The sequence below is a fragment of the Chelonoidis abingdonii genome, chromosome 20 (genome assembly GCF_003597395.2).
Source record: "Chelonoidis abingdonii isolate Lonesome George chromosome 20, CheloAbing_2.0, whole genome shotgun sequence".
NCBI classification, from domain to species: Eukaryota; Metazoa; Chordata; order Testudines; family Testudinidae; genus Chelonoidis; species Chelonoidis abingdonii.
In genome coordinates, this window is record NC_133788.1 from 12,683,744 (window position 1) to 12,701,525 (window position 17,782).

General features: G+C 41.5%; 1 protein-coding gene across 1 annotated transcript; it reads left to right on the forward strand.

Moving 5' to 3' along the window:
* The first annotated feature begins 7,894 nt into the window (after nucleotides 1–7,894).
* Nucleotides 7,895–17,029, forward strand: MED31 (mediator complex subunit 31). The gene is made up of 4 exons (XM_032774475.2): nucleotides 7,895–7,993; nucleotides 10,741–10,818; nucleotides 11,604–11,700; nucleotides 15,568–17,029. The coding sequence occupies exons 1-4, from the start codon at nucleotides 7,984–7,986 to the stop codon at nucleotides 15,758–15,760; spliced, it is 378 nt and encodes a 125-aa protein (XP_032630366.1). The 5' UTR covers nucleotides 7,895–7,983; the 3' UTR covers nucleotides 15,761–17,029.
* The last annotated feature ends 753 nt before the right edge of the window (nucleotides 17,030–17,782 follow it).

A 17,782-nucleotide genomic window follows, 5' to 3' on the forward strand; every position in this document is an offset into this window, starting at 1 on the left:
TCACCTAGAGGCCCCAGTTAAGATCAGACTTGCAGAAATGCTTTAGATTTGTGCTTGCAGCTCTGGTTCCAGTAGTTTTGCCCATGCTTCACTGTAAGGGTGAACGAGGTGAATGGGCTGCTCCTGCTTGTCCACCATCAGCCTTCTTTCATTGGCCCATTTCACCAGTCCTCCTTCTGCATTATAAACTTTCAGGGAAGTTTTGGGGGTTTGGCCGGCTTCACTTGACAAGAACTCATTCATGCTCTGGGCAATCATGGAAGACCTGTATCCCACAGTGCAATAGCAAATGATGTTTTTATTTTTACTCTCTGAAACAGAACGGAAAAAACAAGGATGGAATTAAAAGCCATGTACAACTACAAGGTTTTTCTCATTAATCCAGTATTGCCAACTCCAATGGTAACTCAGGCCCTCATAAATCATGAGATTGGCTTAAAAATAATGAGTTTTTTTTAAAAAAATAACGAATTTAGGTCCTTTTTATTCAATGTTTAGTTTCTGAGTCTTTAGGATATACAGTGGATGGTGTCACAGTTTCAAGCTTTGCATCCGTAAGTGCTAAGAACTTTTTTTAAAGCTGAGATTCTCACATATTCACTTGACTCCAGAAGCTGGGGCTTTAAAAAACATAAGATTTTTATGAGAGTTGGCAATACTTCTAGTCTGTTATGATGATGATTATTTCAGCAATAATGACCTCAGCACCGGGCATAACCCAGCACCTTTGTCAAGCCATTTAGACACAAAATTTAGTTTCTCTTTTTATATAACAAAATCTAATATTAATGATGATTATACGTTTGTGTTTTTTAATATCATTGAAAATGGTGGTTTCAGATTGAAATGCCCTTTAGAACAACTTTACCTAGGCTCTTCAGCCCTGTGCCAGTGTATGAGAACCTGAATACAAAACTGAGTAGAAATTGCCCAGTGCAGTTATACCATCTAGGCTGAGTGCCATACAGAGAGTAAAATAGTAATAATAATCCAGAATATGTGATGAAAAGTACATTAGGTTTCTCATAATAACCCAGGTAATGCTTTTTTTTTTTTTTTAATATCAAGGCTCAGATTCTTGGCTATGGTTGAGAAATAGCTCAGGAGGGTGGTGAAAAGGTTGTCTTTGCACTTCCTCAGTTCTCAGCTGGCTATGCGCCAAGCCATTCTCCAGTTGTCTCCAGCACCCCATGGACTGAGCACTTCTGAAACTCTGGCCCCCAGTGTGCTCACTGCGCACTTTTGAAAATTCTCACCTTAAAGCAGCTTGAAAGCTATTTGCAACAACAAAGAACGAGTCCTATGGAGATCTTTTCTATACCTGGAAGGAGCTGTTTCTGCAGAAATTCTTGCAGTGTATCACTCTGAGGGTCAATGAGTATTGCTCCTGGCAGATGGCTGACTTCAAATTCAGCTGTACTCCGGGTATCCTAAGAACAGAATATTGACGAATTTTAACTCATTAAAATAAAACCTACAATATCTTAGGACTGTTTAAAATATACAGCATGATGTTTAATGTTAGATCTATTTATGCTACCTCTTAGTTGTCTGAAACTGGAATGAACCATAGGGACATGTGCTCATGTGACTATGTTCACAAAAAGCCACAAAAACTTGAGTCTTGGGGCAGCCAAACTTACGGCTTCATTAATTTCATCTGTGTCTAATAAACTTCAGATGAAGATTGTTTCTGCAAAGACTATCACAGGATGGGCTTTGGGAAATGCACATTACCTGCCAGTCCCTTGACCTCAAAAGTAAAACTCAAGCAAACAGTTAAGCCTTTAATTAAATATGTTCTAACAATCGTTTCAGTCAGCGATAACTATGATCTCGCTACTATTGAGCTACAATTATAGAGTTGGAGTAAAAAATTGCAGACTTTGTAAAGGCTTGTTATAAATATAACATAATGTGTGCCCTGTTCTCTATTATTTAACCATATTTGAAACAGGATCTTCTAGAGTCTGCACAAGTTCTTTCTGACCTACTCTGGATACAATTTTTCAAGACCTACATACAGAGATAGTGACAGGACTCCCTTCTAGGTGGGGAGAGATGTTGAAGATGCATAGGCTGGAGAAGATGACTTATATGGGCCTAAGCACTGGGTAGGAAATACTAACAATTCTTGGGACCTCTGGTTTGAATCATGGCAGTGTTGCTTCAGCCCATTATCATTCTGAGGTAAATAAACAGATTTAAATGTGCTAATAACTTGTAGATGAGATCTTAAGCAATATACTGTTTCCTCTAGGTAGAATTTGACTATCTAATGGCACTTTGTATAAGAATAAGGTTTTATCCTTGGCCAATGTATCCCTTTTTGCCAGTGTATGCTGGATGATGGGGTGCTGGCTTCACACCCCAGAACAGGCTGCATTTAGCGGTGCTATAACTATATAGCGCCAGATTCTGTCACCCTTACTGACATTATGTAGTAGCTTACTCCATGAGTAGATCCATTTTCTTCAGTGGGATTATTCACAGTCAAGTACAACTCAGCATGAGCAAAGCTGACAGAACCTGACCTATGGTTTATAATGTTCTGTATAAACTCCATGAATGCGAGGTCTGAGTGGAAAAAAGGGTTTGTAGAGAATCCTTATTACAAAATTCTCCTTATTTCGTTAGTCCCACTACTCTTCAGTGTGAAAAATGGTACAGTTGTCTCACACAGTCTGCTTTTGTAAAGCTGTAAGGCTGTTATTTCCATCTCTAATTCCTCAGAAATCCCGGGAAATGACTTTGAAAAGCACAAGCACCGTGTAAAGTTCTTAGTGTGATATTCCACCGTTCACACAGAAAGCACCTTGTTTTTAACATGAAACTTACCTACTGAGTCCTGCAGAGGAACAAGTACCTTATGTAATATCTCAGGTTTTAAAGGGAAGCCTTTTCCAATCAACAGAGAGGCTACATAAATAGACAGTATCAACTGAGTCTGAATCCATTTGTGATGGATGAAATTAGGTGGTGAAATTCTGGCCCTGTTGAAGTCAATCACAAAACACCCATTGCTTGGCTTTACGGGGGCTAGGTTTTTACCCAGGATCTGGCAAGATCTCTTAGTACCTGCTATCTTTATGTGTCACTAAACAGAATAGCTATAATAACATTGGAAGAGCTTAACTTTATTGCCACTTCCGTGCGGTGGTAATTACATACAGTGTAATTACATACACCAATGTGTCATTTTTACAACACAGCTTTCACTTACACAGGTTTTAATTTCTTTATGGCAGGGAACTCATCTTCCTATGTTCGTTAAATACAATCCACACAAATGCAATTTTATAAAAATAAAGAAGAATTTAAAGCAAATAGTACTTAGCACATCCCTTCAACGTGCTTTAGAAACAATCAGGATCTAAATTTGCAATCTTTGCTTACATGAGTCGTGCCATTGAACTCCCAGGCGAAATACTGAATCACTGGATCTCAACTAATAAACAGCCCTAGCGCTGAGATAGAGTAGGTAAGTCTATACTATCACTCCTGTTCTATAGATGAAGACAGTGAAGCAGGTTGGTTGCCATTTGCTCAAGGCCAGTGTCAGAGCTGAGAGTTCTGGGTTCATAATCAATGTTCAGGCGAATCGCATACAAACTAACTAGTTTTTTTAAAAAAATATTTCCCCAGAGAATATTCCTGGCTGTTATTTCTTATCCTCAATTTTCAATTTGCTCCTGATATTGATGGCCAAGAATTGAGATTCTTGACTTGATTTTGGCAAACCTACATGCTAATTTGATTCCTGTGAGTCAGCCTTTCCATAGGATCCTCTCCTCTGAAGTCACTATTGGGAGCAAAATCGCATTCCAGAATAGAAAAGCAGACACGTGGGATCTGATCTCTCCTTTTAGCCTCAAGTCTGTGTTTACCGGGGAGTGACTTTGTACTTTTCAATATGATAATGGTAGTATTCCACAACCACTAAGATCCTGTCTGAAAAAAGCAACCCTACTATATTAACAAAAGCTAAGAACAAGTTGTCCTTAGATGTTTTTATAACCCAATTCACAGAAAAAAAAATCTATGCTGCATGCTACTTTGTAACAGATACTTTTATTGGCAATTCCTAACTGAGACATTTTAAAATATTTTAACCTATAAAAATAGGAAAGTGCTTACAAAAAAACTCAAATTCCAGATTCTAGGTAAATCTGTAAATACCATTGTTACTGCAATGTAAAACAGTAGGAGCGGTAAAACCTAGCCAGCTTGGCAGCATTAGACCACAGAGATTTGTTTTAGTCTAGATCTGAAAGGTTGAACTAGGCAGAAATGTAACATTTGGAACAAACATGCAACATCAGAAGCGGAGTTTCTGCCCAAGGTGCTGATGCAACAATGCAGCTCTGCTCTGCTTTCAGAGAGTTCCATTTGTTAAGTGCTTTAGCTGGGACTGACCCTAGACCAAACGGTGCCCCAGGCAAGGGGCATTTTCAGTGCCTGCCCTCCATTTGTTAAACTGTTGAATACCTTACAGCACCTCGAGCCAGGCCATCACCTTGGTCGCCTGTGCCTAAATCCAGCCTGGCTCTCACTGTCACATAACTTGGATGAATGAAACTTTCACAGTAGAGCCTGATTGACCTTTATAGTTCGCGTTCCCTTAGGAAAAGGCTGAAGAGCTTGGCTGTTTTTGAAGTGGGGTTTGCAACTGATTTCAAATTAAAATTAAAACTGCCTGCCCAAGGGGTTAACAGCATAACCTGCCACAACTATAGTTTCCTTTCTTAGAGAAGCTTGTTGGCACCCCAGCTTTTCTCTCCACTCAGTTCCCACAGTTGGACTCTAGAACTTGGCAACATCTAGTGCAATATGGAGTTGTAATGATTAATGGATTGCAGATACAATTACTATATATATATATACACACACACACATACACTTCTCACCCCACCAACTGACCCACACAACTGGGGAACCAGGACTAAAACCCCAGTCCAAAAGCTCCACAAAATACAGGCCTCGTCAAACAGAGCTCTCTTACCTGGCAGCAGTTCCTTTCCAGGGGCAGAGCATGCTGCCACTAAAACATTCCTTTTTCCTGCAGCACCATGTGCATCAGTAAATCTCAAACACTAAAGCTGGGATGGTTAGGTTCTGGGTTGGGAGACTTCAGTGGAAAATGCAGGTGTTGCAAAAAGGCAGTGTTAATGATTCCCCAATGCTAGCAAGGGTAGAAGCACTAACGTAGGGTTAGATAGCACAGCTGCACAAACAACCTAACCCCAAGTACAGCGGTTCTTACTCTAGGACCAGCACCAGTGCTAAATCGGCAGCATGAAAAGTCCTAGTGTAGGTGCCCATACAGTGGGTTTAAATGAATAAATGGAACCTAACATAAGTAAATGGCTACCAGAAGCACTATAACAATGACTGTAAATAAATAATGGGATGGGAGATTTTATTTGTTTTCTTAAAGAATCCCATGTGAGATCCTGTGGTTTTCAACTTTCCTCCAGATCTTCAGTTGGTGTACATCACTTAGTGCCACGGACTTCAACAGTGCTACCTTACTTCACTGCAGCTGAAGAGCTAACCCTATGAGTGAGCTTGATTATAACTTTATTTTTATTTAATTTGTCACAGTCATGCATGCATCACAATCAGGTCAAGAAAGAATGATAAAAAGCAACTACACAGAGGACTGAGCCCAGCATGCTTTGAAATCCTTGGGTACACCAGGCTATAAAGGGGCAAAGTGTTATTAGTGTCCTCTAGTGCACCCTGCTTTATGAGACTCTACTTGTGAAATGTGGAAAGGATAAGACATGAAGGGAAAAGAGAAAAAAGAGAGGTCTGAAATAAGATCATAAGTTCAAAAAAAAATTATACCTGAACAGCCAGGTTACACTAAATACTTGTTGAACATAGAAAAATGTTACCTTCTTAAATTGGGTAGTCAGGAGACCAAGACTGATTTTAATTACAGAGTACTTGCTTTAATTCATAAGTAATAAATCACTTACAAGAATGATTAATTCCTCTGGCTTCTCTTCCATCCAGCATTGCAATGTCCCTGTGGTAATTGATTCCACATTTGGAAATGACTTCTGTACCCATTTTATAACTAAACTCATTGTTTCTTTGGGGTCACTTATATTTAAATTGTCCATCTCCTGCAGAAATTGTGTTGCCATTATCTTTGAGGTTGCAAAGAACTGTGAAGAATACGGTCTCTAAAGATTTCCTACTTTCTTATCTAAGTAATAGGTTACATGGCTAGTATTCATTTGGATAGTATTAACAGAATTTTAACCCTTATAGTCAATACATTAGGGGCAAAAAAGGAAAAACTTATAATTTCTTAGGGAAAAAACTTCAAAAATGTAGATATAAAAAAATCTTATTTGTCCTTATAATCACTACAAAACCAATATTATGTATAGCACTGTTTTTCAAAAAGCAAAGCTCACAATTTTTTGGCAAGCACCATCTGAAAAAGAGTGCAAATCAAGGCCATTGATTGCAAAGGGAGGTTACTGATACAAAACTGAACTTTGAGTCCTTTGATTCTAAAGTTTGTGCTTCAGTTTTAGCAGACCAATGCAAACTTTAAAATTACAGGCAACTATGAGTGAGCAAGGGATATGAGAGTAGGTACAAAAGGTAGGAGACATTTCCCTGCTGTTTTTATTTTGGATTTATTTTTATGTATACAGCTGCATTTGTTATTAAAATACATGAATATATTACTTCTTCCCCTTAACCAACATGGTGGACTATGGACCATTCCTGCTCCCTCCCGTTGATTTTACTGGGAGCAGTATGAAGCTTTTGATCTCCAAAATGTGGGTTCTCACCTGTGTTATTTTTTCTGTATCATGTTTTACCTTTATTTTCTGTGTTGTTTCTGAAGAGAGACCATTTTCCCTTCTGTGTGCTGTAGTTCTGCCTACTTATTGGAAACTCGTGAATAAAAAGTATCAACATTTTTTACAAAGGGTTTGTAATTTGAGGTTTTAAAAATAACGTTATTTTGTTAATCATATACATAATTTGCTTTGAGACCTATGGGTCAAAACCACTGTATACAAGATTGATTGTTATGATCATCACCATCAGAGTATTATATTAGAGAAGAGAAAGAATTCTTAGAGCACTTGATCTCGCACTTTCTCTGATACTGTAGCACACGTTTTTATGATCCAATTTTAAAAGTCCAGAGCAATGAGGTTTCACCACTTCCTTTGGGATACTATTCCAAAACCCAGTATATCTCACTGTCAGGAAGTGTTTCCTGATATTCAGCCGAAGTTATCCCTCTTAATTTCACCTAATCACTTTCAGTTATTTCCCCTTGTACCACACTGAAAATTCCTCCACTTGCTTGTTGTTTGCAAGTTGTACACAGTTATCATGTCCCATCTTAGTGTCTGATTCTGCAGCGAGTTCCATCCAGGCTGTTACTAACACAGCCTGCATTGTGATGTCACAATGCAGCACCCTTGCTTGTGATGTCACTCACAATGGGGCACCTACATAATGTGATATCCTGCACAGCATGGCACCCCAGCACTGCGGTGTCATGAACAACACACCACTGCCATAATACAGTGCCATGATCAATGCAGCAATTCCCCAGTGCGAGGTCATGAACAGCGGGCGCAGTAACCCCTTATGTTGTGATGTCATCCACTTAGTGCACTGTGATGTCATACTCGACGCTGCATTCCTCTGCTTTTATGTCAGGAGCAGCGCCGCACCTCGGGTTGTGACGTCATCCACTTGGCGCACGGTGATGTCGTGACACCGCTGCCCTGCTCGGGAGCTGAGTCCTCCCGCACTCAGGACACAAAGGGCGGAGGAGCAAATCCCTGCCCTCTCCCCCCAGCGTATTCGTTACCCTAGCAACGCCCGCACGCCGCGCTTGGCTTCCCAGAATGCACCAGTGCTGCCTTCCGGCCGGCGGGGTTCGCCGCCATCTTGTGTTCGGGGTGTCTCGGTGCGTCAGCGGGGCCGTCAGCCATGGAGACAGGTGAGAGCCGGGGGCGGCCTCCCCCCCGCTGAGCTCCCCTCGGCTCCTGGCCCCAGAGCCCCCGGCTTCCAGCCCCCGACCTCCGCCTAGTCTCCCGCTTCGCTCGGAAGGGCTCGGAGACCGTGCGGCCCTGCTGTGGCGGGAGGGATGAACGGGTGGGGAGTGAACGCCCCCTTCTCACCAGCACCTCCCCAGGCGTATCCGCGTCTCAACCTTCCCCTCCCGCTTTTCCCCCCTCGCCCTCCCGGGGGGGCTCGTTACAAGAAGCGGGGCCGCGGTGTTATAAGGCCCCCTCTGTGCCCGCTCCGCTGCACTGCAGTGTTCCCACCAAGATGACACGCTAAGCTTGAGGGTCAGGGGGTAGCCGTGTTAGGCTGTATCCACAAAAACAACGAGTCCGGGGGCACCTGAAAGACTAACAGATGTATTTGGGCAGAAGCTTTCCTGGGTAAAAACTCCACTTCTTCAGGTGCATGGAGTGAAAATGCCAGATGCCGGCATTATGAAGAGACACATGGAGAGAAGGGAGTGGGTTGCTTGCTGCACTGGGCCCCTCAGGGCTGCTGGGGAGGGACTCCTGGGCCTGGCCTTGGGAAGGAGTGCTCTCCAGCGAGGGGAGCAGGAAACAGAGTCCAGATGCTGGGGGGAGGGATGAGTATCTGGGGATTGGAGCTGGCATCTGTTCCCATCTCTTACTCAAGTCTGGGGTTCTGTTCACCTGGGTTTTCCGCTATTACTTGTCTGATATTGGATTAGCATGGCTGAGTGGTTAAGGCACTTGACTACAGTCCTGAAAGGGAGGTCGGAGCTGTGCTGTCTTTCACGCTGAAAGGCCACCTCCAGTTCAGTAAGCTGCAAACAGGGTATCTACTTTAGAATCAGAGTTGGAAGGGACCTCAGGAGGTCATCTAGTCCAACCCCTTGCTCAAAGCACAACAAATCCCCAGACAGATTTTTGCCCCAGATCCCTAAATGGCCCCCTGAAGGATTGAACTCACAACCCTGGGTTTAACAGGCCAATGCTCAAACCACTGAGCTATTCACCCCCCTCTGATCCGTTAGGTTGGGGCACTTAGAGGTGGTCAGACCTGATGGGGACCACAGAACTTGCTTGCATACCATTGGCTGTGAAACTAATTGATGTTCCTTAACCGTGTCAGCCCCATGAGTCATTGGCTCAGGAAAGCTTTAACACTTCTTTACCCTGGTTCCCCATTTTATGGGATACCCATCACCCAAAATCAGGAAAAGGCTGATATGGGATATAGTCAGTAAAAAAGGATAGTCACATAACTAATGACAGTCAACATGGCTTAATGGAAAATAGATTTTGTCAGACAAACTTTATATCATTTTTGATGTGATCATAAATTTGGTTGAGAGAGCTAATATATGTAGACTTCTATAGGCATTTGATTTAATCCCATCTGACATTTAACACCTCACGCCCCCAAATATACAAGTGCATGCACCCATATTAAATGGATTAAAAGCTTGTTAATTGATAAATCACAAAAAATATGTGTAAATGGGGAATTGTCATGGGGGGGTGAGTGGTTAGTGAGGTCCTGCTGGGATCTGTTCCTTGCAAATACTATTTAATTTCTTTGTGATCTGAAAGAAAATGTAAAATCATTGCAGATCAAATTTGCAGATGACAGACTGGTGGAGTGGTAAATAAAGACTGACCTCTCTCTTTGGTTGGGTGGGCTCATTTGAACAACACCTAAGAACAAAGAATGTAGGTCACACTTTTAAGATGCAGGGAACTGTAACCTGGAATCCAATGATATTGAAAGACTGGGGTCAGGGTAGATAACAAATTGAAGCTAAGAGGGCAGTATTATCTTTGGATGTATGAGTAGAGCAATATAGAGTAGGAAGGTCATATTACTTCTGTATTCAGTATTAGTGATGCCATTGCTAAAATCCCATATTCTTTGAGTTTGTTATTTGTGTTCAGTGTGTTGTGTTCAATTTGGTGTTGGTGCCTCAAAAAGGATGTTAAAAATTGGAAGGATTGAGAAAAGGGCAGTAAGAATGATTCAAAACCTGAAAGACACAAGTGAGAGAGTCGAGATACTCAATCTATTTAATTTACACAAGAGAAGATTAAGAGGTTACTTGATTGCAGTATCTACACGGGGAAGAGATTTCTGATAGTAATTGGCATTTTGATGGAACAGGAAATGGGATGAGATCCAGTGAGTGAAACTAGGCAAATCCAGACTAGAAATAAGGTACACATTTTTAACAGTGAAGGTAATTGATTGTTGATAGAACTGACATAGGCATGTGGTAGATTTGCCATCACTTAAAGCCTTCAAATCAAGACTGGATATCTTTCTAAAAGGCAGCATGGGTTTGGTGCTATAATATTTACTGGTGTGCCAAACATTGATTTATTTGACAAAGTATCTCAGGTTCGGTTAAGAACTATCTTGCAAAATGAATCAATATTATGCAGATTGAACCTGCTTTGAGGGGGGGGGGGGGTTGGACTAGATGACCTCCTGAGGTCCCTTCCAACCCTGATATTCTATGTTTCTATATTTCTATGATTTGATGGGGGGGATATATTGCTTTATCTCTGCTTTAACTCCAGATGGAGTGCTTCTGTCTATGTGGCTCGTATTGAGAAGCAAACCTTTTGTATTCTGTGTATTGCTCAGACCCTTATTAATGTTTTCATTTGCATAGAATGATTGGGGTTTTTTGTATTGACCTACTTTTCCCCCCAACATCAGATGATACTGGAAATCGACTTCGGTTCCAGCTGGAGTTGGAATTTGTTCAGTGTCTGGCAAACCCCAATTACCTCAACTGTAAGTACTTGAAGTGAAACATCAGGGACCTGAATAATGAATATTAGTTACAATGTTTTTTGTTTCTAGATTACTTAATATTGAGAAAGGGTCTAATACAATAAGGGGGTTTGATCATTTAAGTTATTGATATATAAAAAAATTGCTCAGTCTTAACACTGCTTGTTCGGACAAGCTTTATAGCAGGAATAGTTTTTTTTCGTTTGTTTTTAATAAGTCTTCTATTTTGTGTAATTGTTTTTATTGATGAAACTCCTTGGGTGCCAATATAAATTCCTAAATAAATAGCAGAAGCAGCTGAAGGACGTATTAAAATATTTTAAAGTTATTTAAAGGGACACCATCAATTTGAAGATTGGGCAACTAAAAACAAAAGAGAATTCAAGTAATTTTAAGTTGTTACCTCATCCTTGCCCCTCACCCTTCTTGCCAATTTTTATGATGTTACTAACACCTTGTCCTATTTTTAAAAGTCTGTTCTCTGCCTTGTTGCTGTGTGACAGACCTATACAAAAGGGGAAAGGTGACTAAGTTGCTATAAACAGAGTGCTATCATATGCAAAATAAACATACTGAAAAAAAGTATTTTTCATCTCTCAGTTATCGGAATCTTGAGAGTGATTTGTAACCATAGTTGGTTTAAAACATTTTAAAAACAGAAGTGCTCTTTAATAAAGTATACTAAGCCACAAAGAAAGAAGCTTTTATATGTGCATTTCTAAAGTTTTAAATATCATTTGATTTCCTTTATGTGCAGTTGATACTCTTTGTCTTGTTTGTTTCAGTTCTTGCACAGAGAGGGTACTTCAAAGACAAATCTTTTGTAAATTATCTTAAATATTTACTTTACTGGAAAGAACCTGAATATGCCAAATACCTAAAGTAAGTATTAAATTATTTTGTGTTCTGCATTGTAATACAGTAACTCCTCACTTAACGTTGTAGTTATGTTCCTGAAAAATGTGACTTTAAGCTAAATGATGTTAAGTGAATCCAGTTTCCCCATAAGAATTAATGTAAATGAAGCGGTTAGGTTCCAGGGAAATTTTTTTCACCAGACAAAACACTATATTATATATACACACACGTATACACAGTGTAAGGCCTGGTCTACACTACGTGTTTAAACCGAATTTATCAGCGTTAAACCGATTTAACGCTGCACCCGTCCACACAACGAGGCCCTTTATATCGATATAAAGGGCTCTTTAAACCAGTTTCTGTACTCCTCCCCAACGAGAGAAGTAGTGCTGAAATCGGTATTACCATATCAGATTAGGGTTAGTGTGGCCGCAAATCGACGGTATTGGTCTCCGGGCAGTATCCCACAGTGCACCATTGTGACAGCTCTGGACAGCAATCTGAACTCAGATGCACTGGCCAGGTAGACAGGAAGACAGGTAGACAGGAAAAGACCTGCCCTGTTAATTTCCTGTTTGCTCAGCGTGGAGCTCTGATTAGCACAGGTGGCGATGCAGTCCCAAATCCAAAAAGAGCTCCACCATGGACCATAGGGGAGATACTGGATCTGATCACTGTATGGGAAACAAATCTATTCATATCACAGCTCCGTACGATAACGAAATGACAAAGGCTATTGAAAAATTCCCAGGCGGTGATAGACAGAGCCACAGCAAGGTGCCCCTGTGTGTACAAGCGTAACGGAAAGATCAAAGAACTCCAATGGACGCTCATGGAGGAGGGTGGTAAGTACTGAGACTCACTATCCCAGTCTCGCAGTCTCACAAAGCGATTTGCATTCCTTGGCTGAGTCCAATGCTGTTAGGGTCAAACATTTGTCCGGGTGGTTCAGGGTATAGCTCGTCAATTTCGACCCCCTCTCCCTGAATGAAGAGAAAGGGAAAAAAAAGTGTTCTTGACTTTTTCCAATGTCACCCTATTGTGTACTGAATCCTGCTTGGTTAGACGCGATGCGCGGCATTGAAGAGCAGTATCTGCCCTCTCCCTCGCCAGGTGGCAGACGGTACAATCGTTGCTAACTGCTGTCATCTCAGCCCCATATGTGCTGGACTGGCTGGCCTCAGGTGAGCCGGTCTGGGGCGCTGGTAATAAAGAGGAATGATTCCCAGTCATTCCGCAGTAGAATAGTACAGAACGGCTTGTAACCGTCTTCATCATAGACTGGGGCGTGAGCTCTATCAGCCCCCTCCCTTGTCAGGTCTAAAGAAAAAGATCTGTTATGCTGGACTATCATAGCGTGGGATGCGGGGCTTCTCTCCCCTCCGCCGTTTAATGTCTGCTGGACATCATGCAGCTGGAGGCTGCCTCCGCCTCATTTTATCTCACTAAAAACTCAGTGTTTGCTTATTCCTGCATTCTTTGATTACTGATCACACAATGGGGGGGACAGCTGCCCACCGTTAGCCCAGGAAGTGGGGAGGAGGAGAAGCAATGGGTGGCGGTTGTTGCAGGGGCACCCCCCGTGAATGGCATGCAGCTTCATCATTTCTGCGGGATCTGACACGGAGCGCTGTTGCTCTCTGTTCTCTGATTACACTGGTTCTCTAGTTACACTTGCGCCATATTCTAGGCAGACTGACTCTGTTTTTACGATAAACATAAGGAGGATTGATTGAGATCGTTCCCATTCTTTGTCTTGCGGCCCGCGGCGACCTCAGCGAAGGCCAGCCAGGGAAGCACACCATCGACAGCAGCAGATGGAAGAGATGCGATAACCATCACCTCATCGCCAAAGTTACAATGACACGGCAGGACGTCAGAATGACTGATAACGGTTCGTGCCACCTGCAAAGGCAAATGAATTGCTGTGTAGCATCTGCAGTACGCCTCTGCAGCGGCATCATACAGTGACAGTGACCAAAAGGCAAAACGGGCTCCATGGTTGCCACGGCATGGCATCTGCCAGGAAGAATCCAGGGAAAAGGGCGCGACAATGACTGTCTGCTTTCATGGAGGAAGGAATAGTGACGACATTTACCCAAATCACCCGCGACACTGTTATGCACCATCATGCATTGGGATCTCAACCCATAAAAAATTCCAATGGGTGGGGGAGAACTGCAAGGAGTATGGGATGAGCTACGAAAGAGCTACCAGAGTGCAAACACTCCAGAAATCGACAGCTAGCCTCGGTACTGGACCACACCGACCGAATTATTGCTTTGGTATGGCGCGTGCACTCACTTTATTACAATCTTGTTTTACAAAACCGGTTATGTAAATACAGAAAATCCTGTAGTGTATGACATAGCCTCAGTTTTAAACAATTAACTACTTGGTAACAGTGATGATGATTGTGAAGCTTGGTTGAGGTGAGGAGTCAAAGGGTGAGATATTTCCCTTACTTGCTAAATGATTGAAGCTGGTTTCGACGTCACTTCTAACAGGCCAGCAGGAATGAGGGAGATATCACATTTCCTTACTACGCTGCCTCTTATATAGAATCAGCCTGCTGATAGGCAGCTCCTGCAGCTCCCGAGGTCCTGGTTTCCCCTGCTCCTATGGAAGAATTGAGATCAGCGGGGTGCAGGAGACAAAGCGTGGAGGGGACACCCGTGACATTACCCCTTCTAGCCCCCCCCCCCCCTGCACAGAAAGCAGGAGTCTTGGGGAGCAGCTCCAAGGCAGAGGGCAGGAGCAGCACATGGCAGTGGAGGGAAGGTCACAGCTGCTGCACAGGGAACTTAGGGGAGTGGGGAGCTGATAAGGGGCTGCTGGTTCACCCTGGTTCCAAGCCCCCACCAGCTAGCTGCTACGGCCTGCTCTTCCTGCAAGCAGTAGACAAAGCAGGTGGCTGCCAAAAGACTTTAGAAGGGAGCATTACACAACTTTAAATGAGCATGTTCCCTAATTGATCAGCAACATAACAATAAAACAAGGTTAACTGGGATGACTTTAAGTGAGGAGTTACTGTAATATAATAGGTACCTTATATTGTGCGTTCTATAACTGTATACCAGTATTTGTTTCCAGTCTGCTGATTTGTATTACAAAGTTTCGATACATACACTGTCAAGGCTTCATGAGAAGACCTTGTATTTAATGACCTAGATAAGAGGGTGGCACTTACCTTCCCTCAATTATGCAAGCAAATCGTGATTGGTAGCCTTCACAGAAGCTTTAATGTTTGCTGATAGTAAATATTTTTGAACACTCTGGTACTACAAAGCCTGAGTCAGGCACAGAAGGAATACTTGCAGTTACTTTGCAACACAGAAAAGAAATGATATAAAGTACAGCATGGTTGTGCACACTTAACTTTGCAGACCTATTTCAAATTTTGTGTAAGGAGTTTCTTCTGTTTTTTCCCCCATGAGGTTCTGAAATTGATAACTATTACAGCTGATACACAGAAGCTTTAATGGAAATCTATGACTAACTTTAGAAAAGTCACTCCAAAAGAAGGGTGAGGGGGGTATGTGTGTGTGTTTCTCAGACTGAAATTATCAGCAACACGATTGAGATCATCTGAGTACATTACTGTATATAAGAATGTTTAAATAAGTGGATAATCTAGAGAGCCTGTTAGATTTTGGGGCTGTTTTCCTGCTCTAATGTTGTCCAAGTTATCTTAAAGAATGCATTATCATAATTAATTATTTGAATTATAAGTAGCAGAGCTTCTCAACATGAATATCTTGCATATAAATATTGTAAAATAATAAACTAAGAATATGGGATTTTTAGTACAGAAAGTGGCAGTATATTTAATCTGGGTAAACCTGTAAAAGTTTGTATTCAAATGTATTCTGCTTGTTTTTAATCTAGGTATCCTCAGTGTTTGCACATGTTAGAGCTGCTCCAATATGAACACTTCCGTAAAGAACTGGTAAATGCTCAGTGTGCTAAATTTATTGATGAGCAACAGATCCTTCACTGGCAGCATTATTCACGGAAAAGAATGCGTCTCCAGCAAGCACTGGCAGAGCAGCAGCAACAGAACAATACTTCTGTAAAATGAGAATGTTTGACACAGTGGCAACACTTACTTCATGTCAATACATGTATTTGCAAGGGAAAATTTGACTTGCTTTTGTAGCTTTGGCATTAGTGATATACATAACTTCACATGCTAATGTAGACAGAGAACATTTTTGGTTTATCAAGTGACTGTTTTCCTATCAGCAAGTAGTATCCACGTTAATGGGATGTAGCTGATGTGTACTTTGTTGAACCTTCAGTGATGGTTTTGTCTTTTTCCAAAGAAAGAGTACAATCTTAAGATCACTATAGATCTTCATCCATGTTGTATCTATTTTGAAAACTAAATATGGTTATCTAAGGTCCCTATTACCTTCGTATCTAACTATGGAGTTAGCTTACTGAAAGAATTTGTAGTTGAAAAGTCTGTGTTTTGAAGGCATATTCTCTGAACTGCAATGTTTGGAGGACAGTGGCATGATATAAGGGGACTCTAAAAGCAGGCCTGGGAGCCCCCATGTGATGCAGAGCGCTATTTCTGTCAGAAGGGCAAGGTACGCACAATTGAAATGAGATCTGTTACCAAAAATCTTAATTGTGCACATGTCCATATTGAAGCAGAGCTGTCCTGTGGCTGATGCTGCACTTCCTTGTTTAAGTCTGTTAATGATTCATTGTTTACTGCCTTGCTGTAAACTTAATGCAGGTTTGCAGTTACCAACATTTGAGGCATTAACCACAGTGGTGAGAATAATAGAGGTTGCAGGATGAGGGGAGATTAATACTAACTGAACACGCTTTCAGGGGGAAATAACCAGTGCAGACACAAAACAGGACTGTGACAGTTGTACCCATTCGGTTGTCTTGCCTCTTTAGTGTCAGCAAGCTTGAGCTGTGTAAGGCTCTTGCAAAACAGTTGCTGCTAGGAAAGCTTAAAGGGAGTAGGTATATTTCAGGTAGTCATAAATGTTTTTAAGGCTTGTATGTGAATGGTCGTAGGTAGAAAAGTATTTACCTTTAACTGTTTTCTTTACAAGAAGGTGACAACCCCTACAGACACCAATTAAAGCCTTAATTAAAAAGAAATAGGGATACCCTACAACTGTGTAATAACTGTAGAAGAAAGGCAGGGATTACACTTTTTCTTCCTGGCCATTAATTGAGGTGAATGTCAGTTATAAAGAGTAAAGTTCTGACTCTAGAAGTAGAAAATGAAGTGGCTTTTATTTTTTCATGGACTCTGATGTTACTTTTCAGCAGGACTGTGGCTGTTGTTGAAACTATATTTAATAAAAAATAACAAAGCTTTGTCCTGCCTGAAGTTTTAATGGGCTCATGCCCTGTAGAACTAATGTAGCAGTCTTCTAAAAGGGTTAAACTTAGACTACCTTCTACAGTGGAAAATAGCCAATTTGTAAGCAGTTGGCCAGACTAACACTTATGCTTTTAGAAAAATACCTTGAATGTAACAAGTGCTTATAAGAGCATAGCAAATATTGCCAGCTAGCTTTTGAATTAGGTATGTAGACTGAAAGATGGAATTGTTTCTATATTGTGTGTGCAATATTGCATCTTCCTTCTGCTAAGGATTTCTAGGATAACTCTGGTAGGTTGACTTCTGAAAAATCAAAACTGATACATCTGAATTTCATCCTCACATCCGCAGTGCTTAACTCTACTTCATGTAGTGCTCCCTTTATTCCACACCAAGGACTATATCTAATCTTTCAAAAGAGTAGGAAGGGTTAGAGACTGCTGCTGGAGTGACCCTACCCTCTACAAATTGTTGGCCTTTAAGTTAATGCTTAAAATCTATACACAGTTTGTGTATCAATCTTTCTCTGTACACATGCTTATGAGGAGTGAATGAGCAAGACAAGTTTTCTAAAAGATGAGTCACCAGTTAGTAGGCCACCTATCTGCAAAGCACTGCATTACAGCAGTGAACTGTGAGACAGGAAGAGTAGAGAGAGATGATCATGACAGTTGGTACTCTGAGTTAAGCATATCTCCTTTAATTCTCTACCACATTTTATTTCCAGGGGAATTCTGCACAATTTGC

What these genes read in the sequence shown, in the direction of transcription:
- MED31 (XM_032774475.2), top strand. An exon ending in AAACCCCAATTACCTCAACT is followed by an intron (nt 10,819 to 11,603) that starts GTAAGTACTTGA and finishes TGTTTGTTTCAG; the next exon opens with TTCTTGCACAGAGAGGGTAC. An exon ending in GAATATGCCAAATACCTAAA is followed by an intron (nt 11,701 to 15,567) that starts GTAAGTATTAAA and finishes TTTTTAATCTAG; the next exon opens with GTATCCTCAGTGTTTGCACA.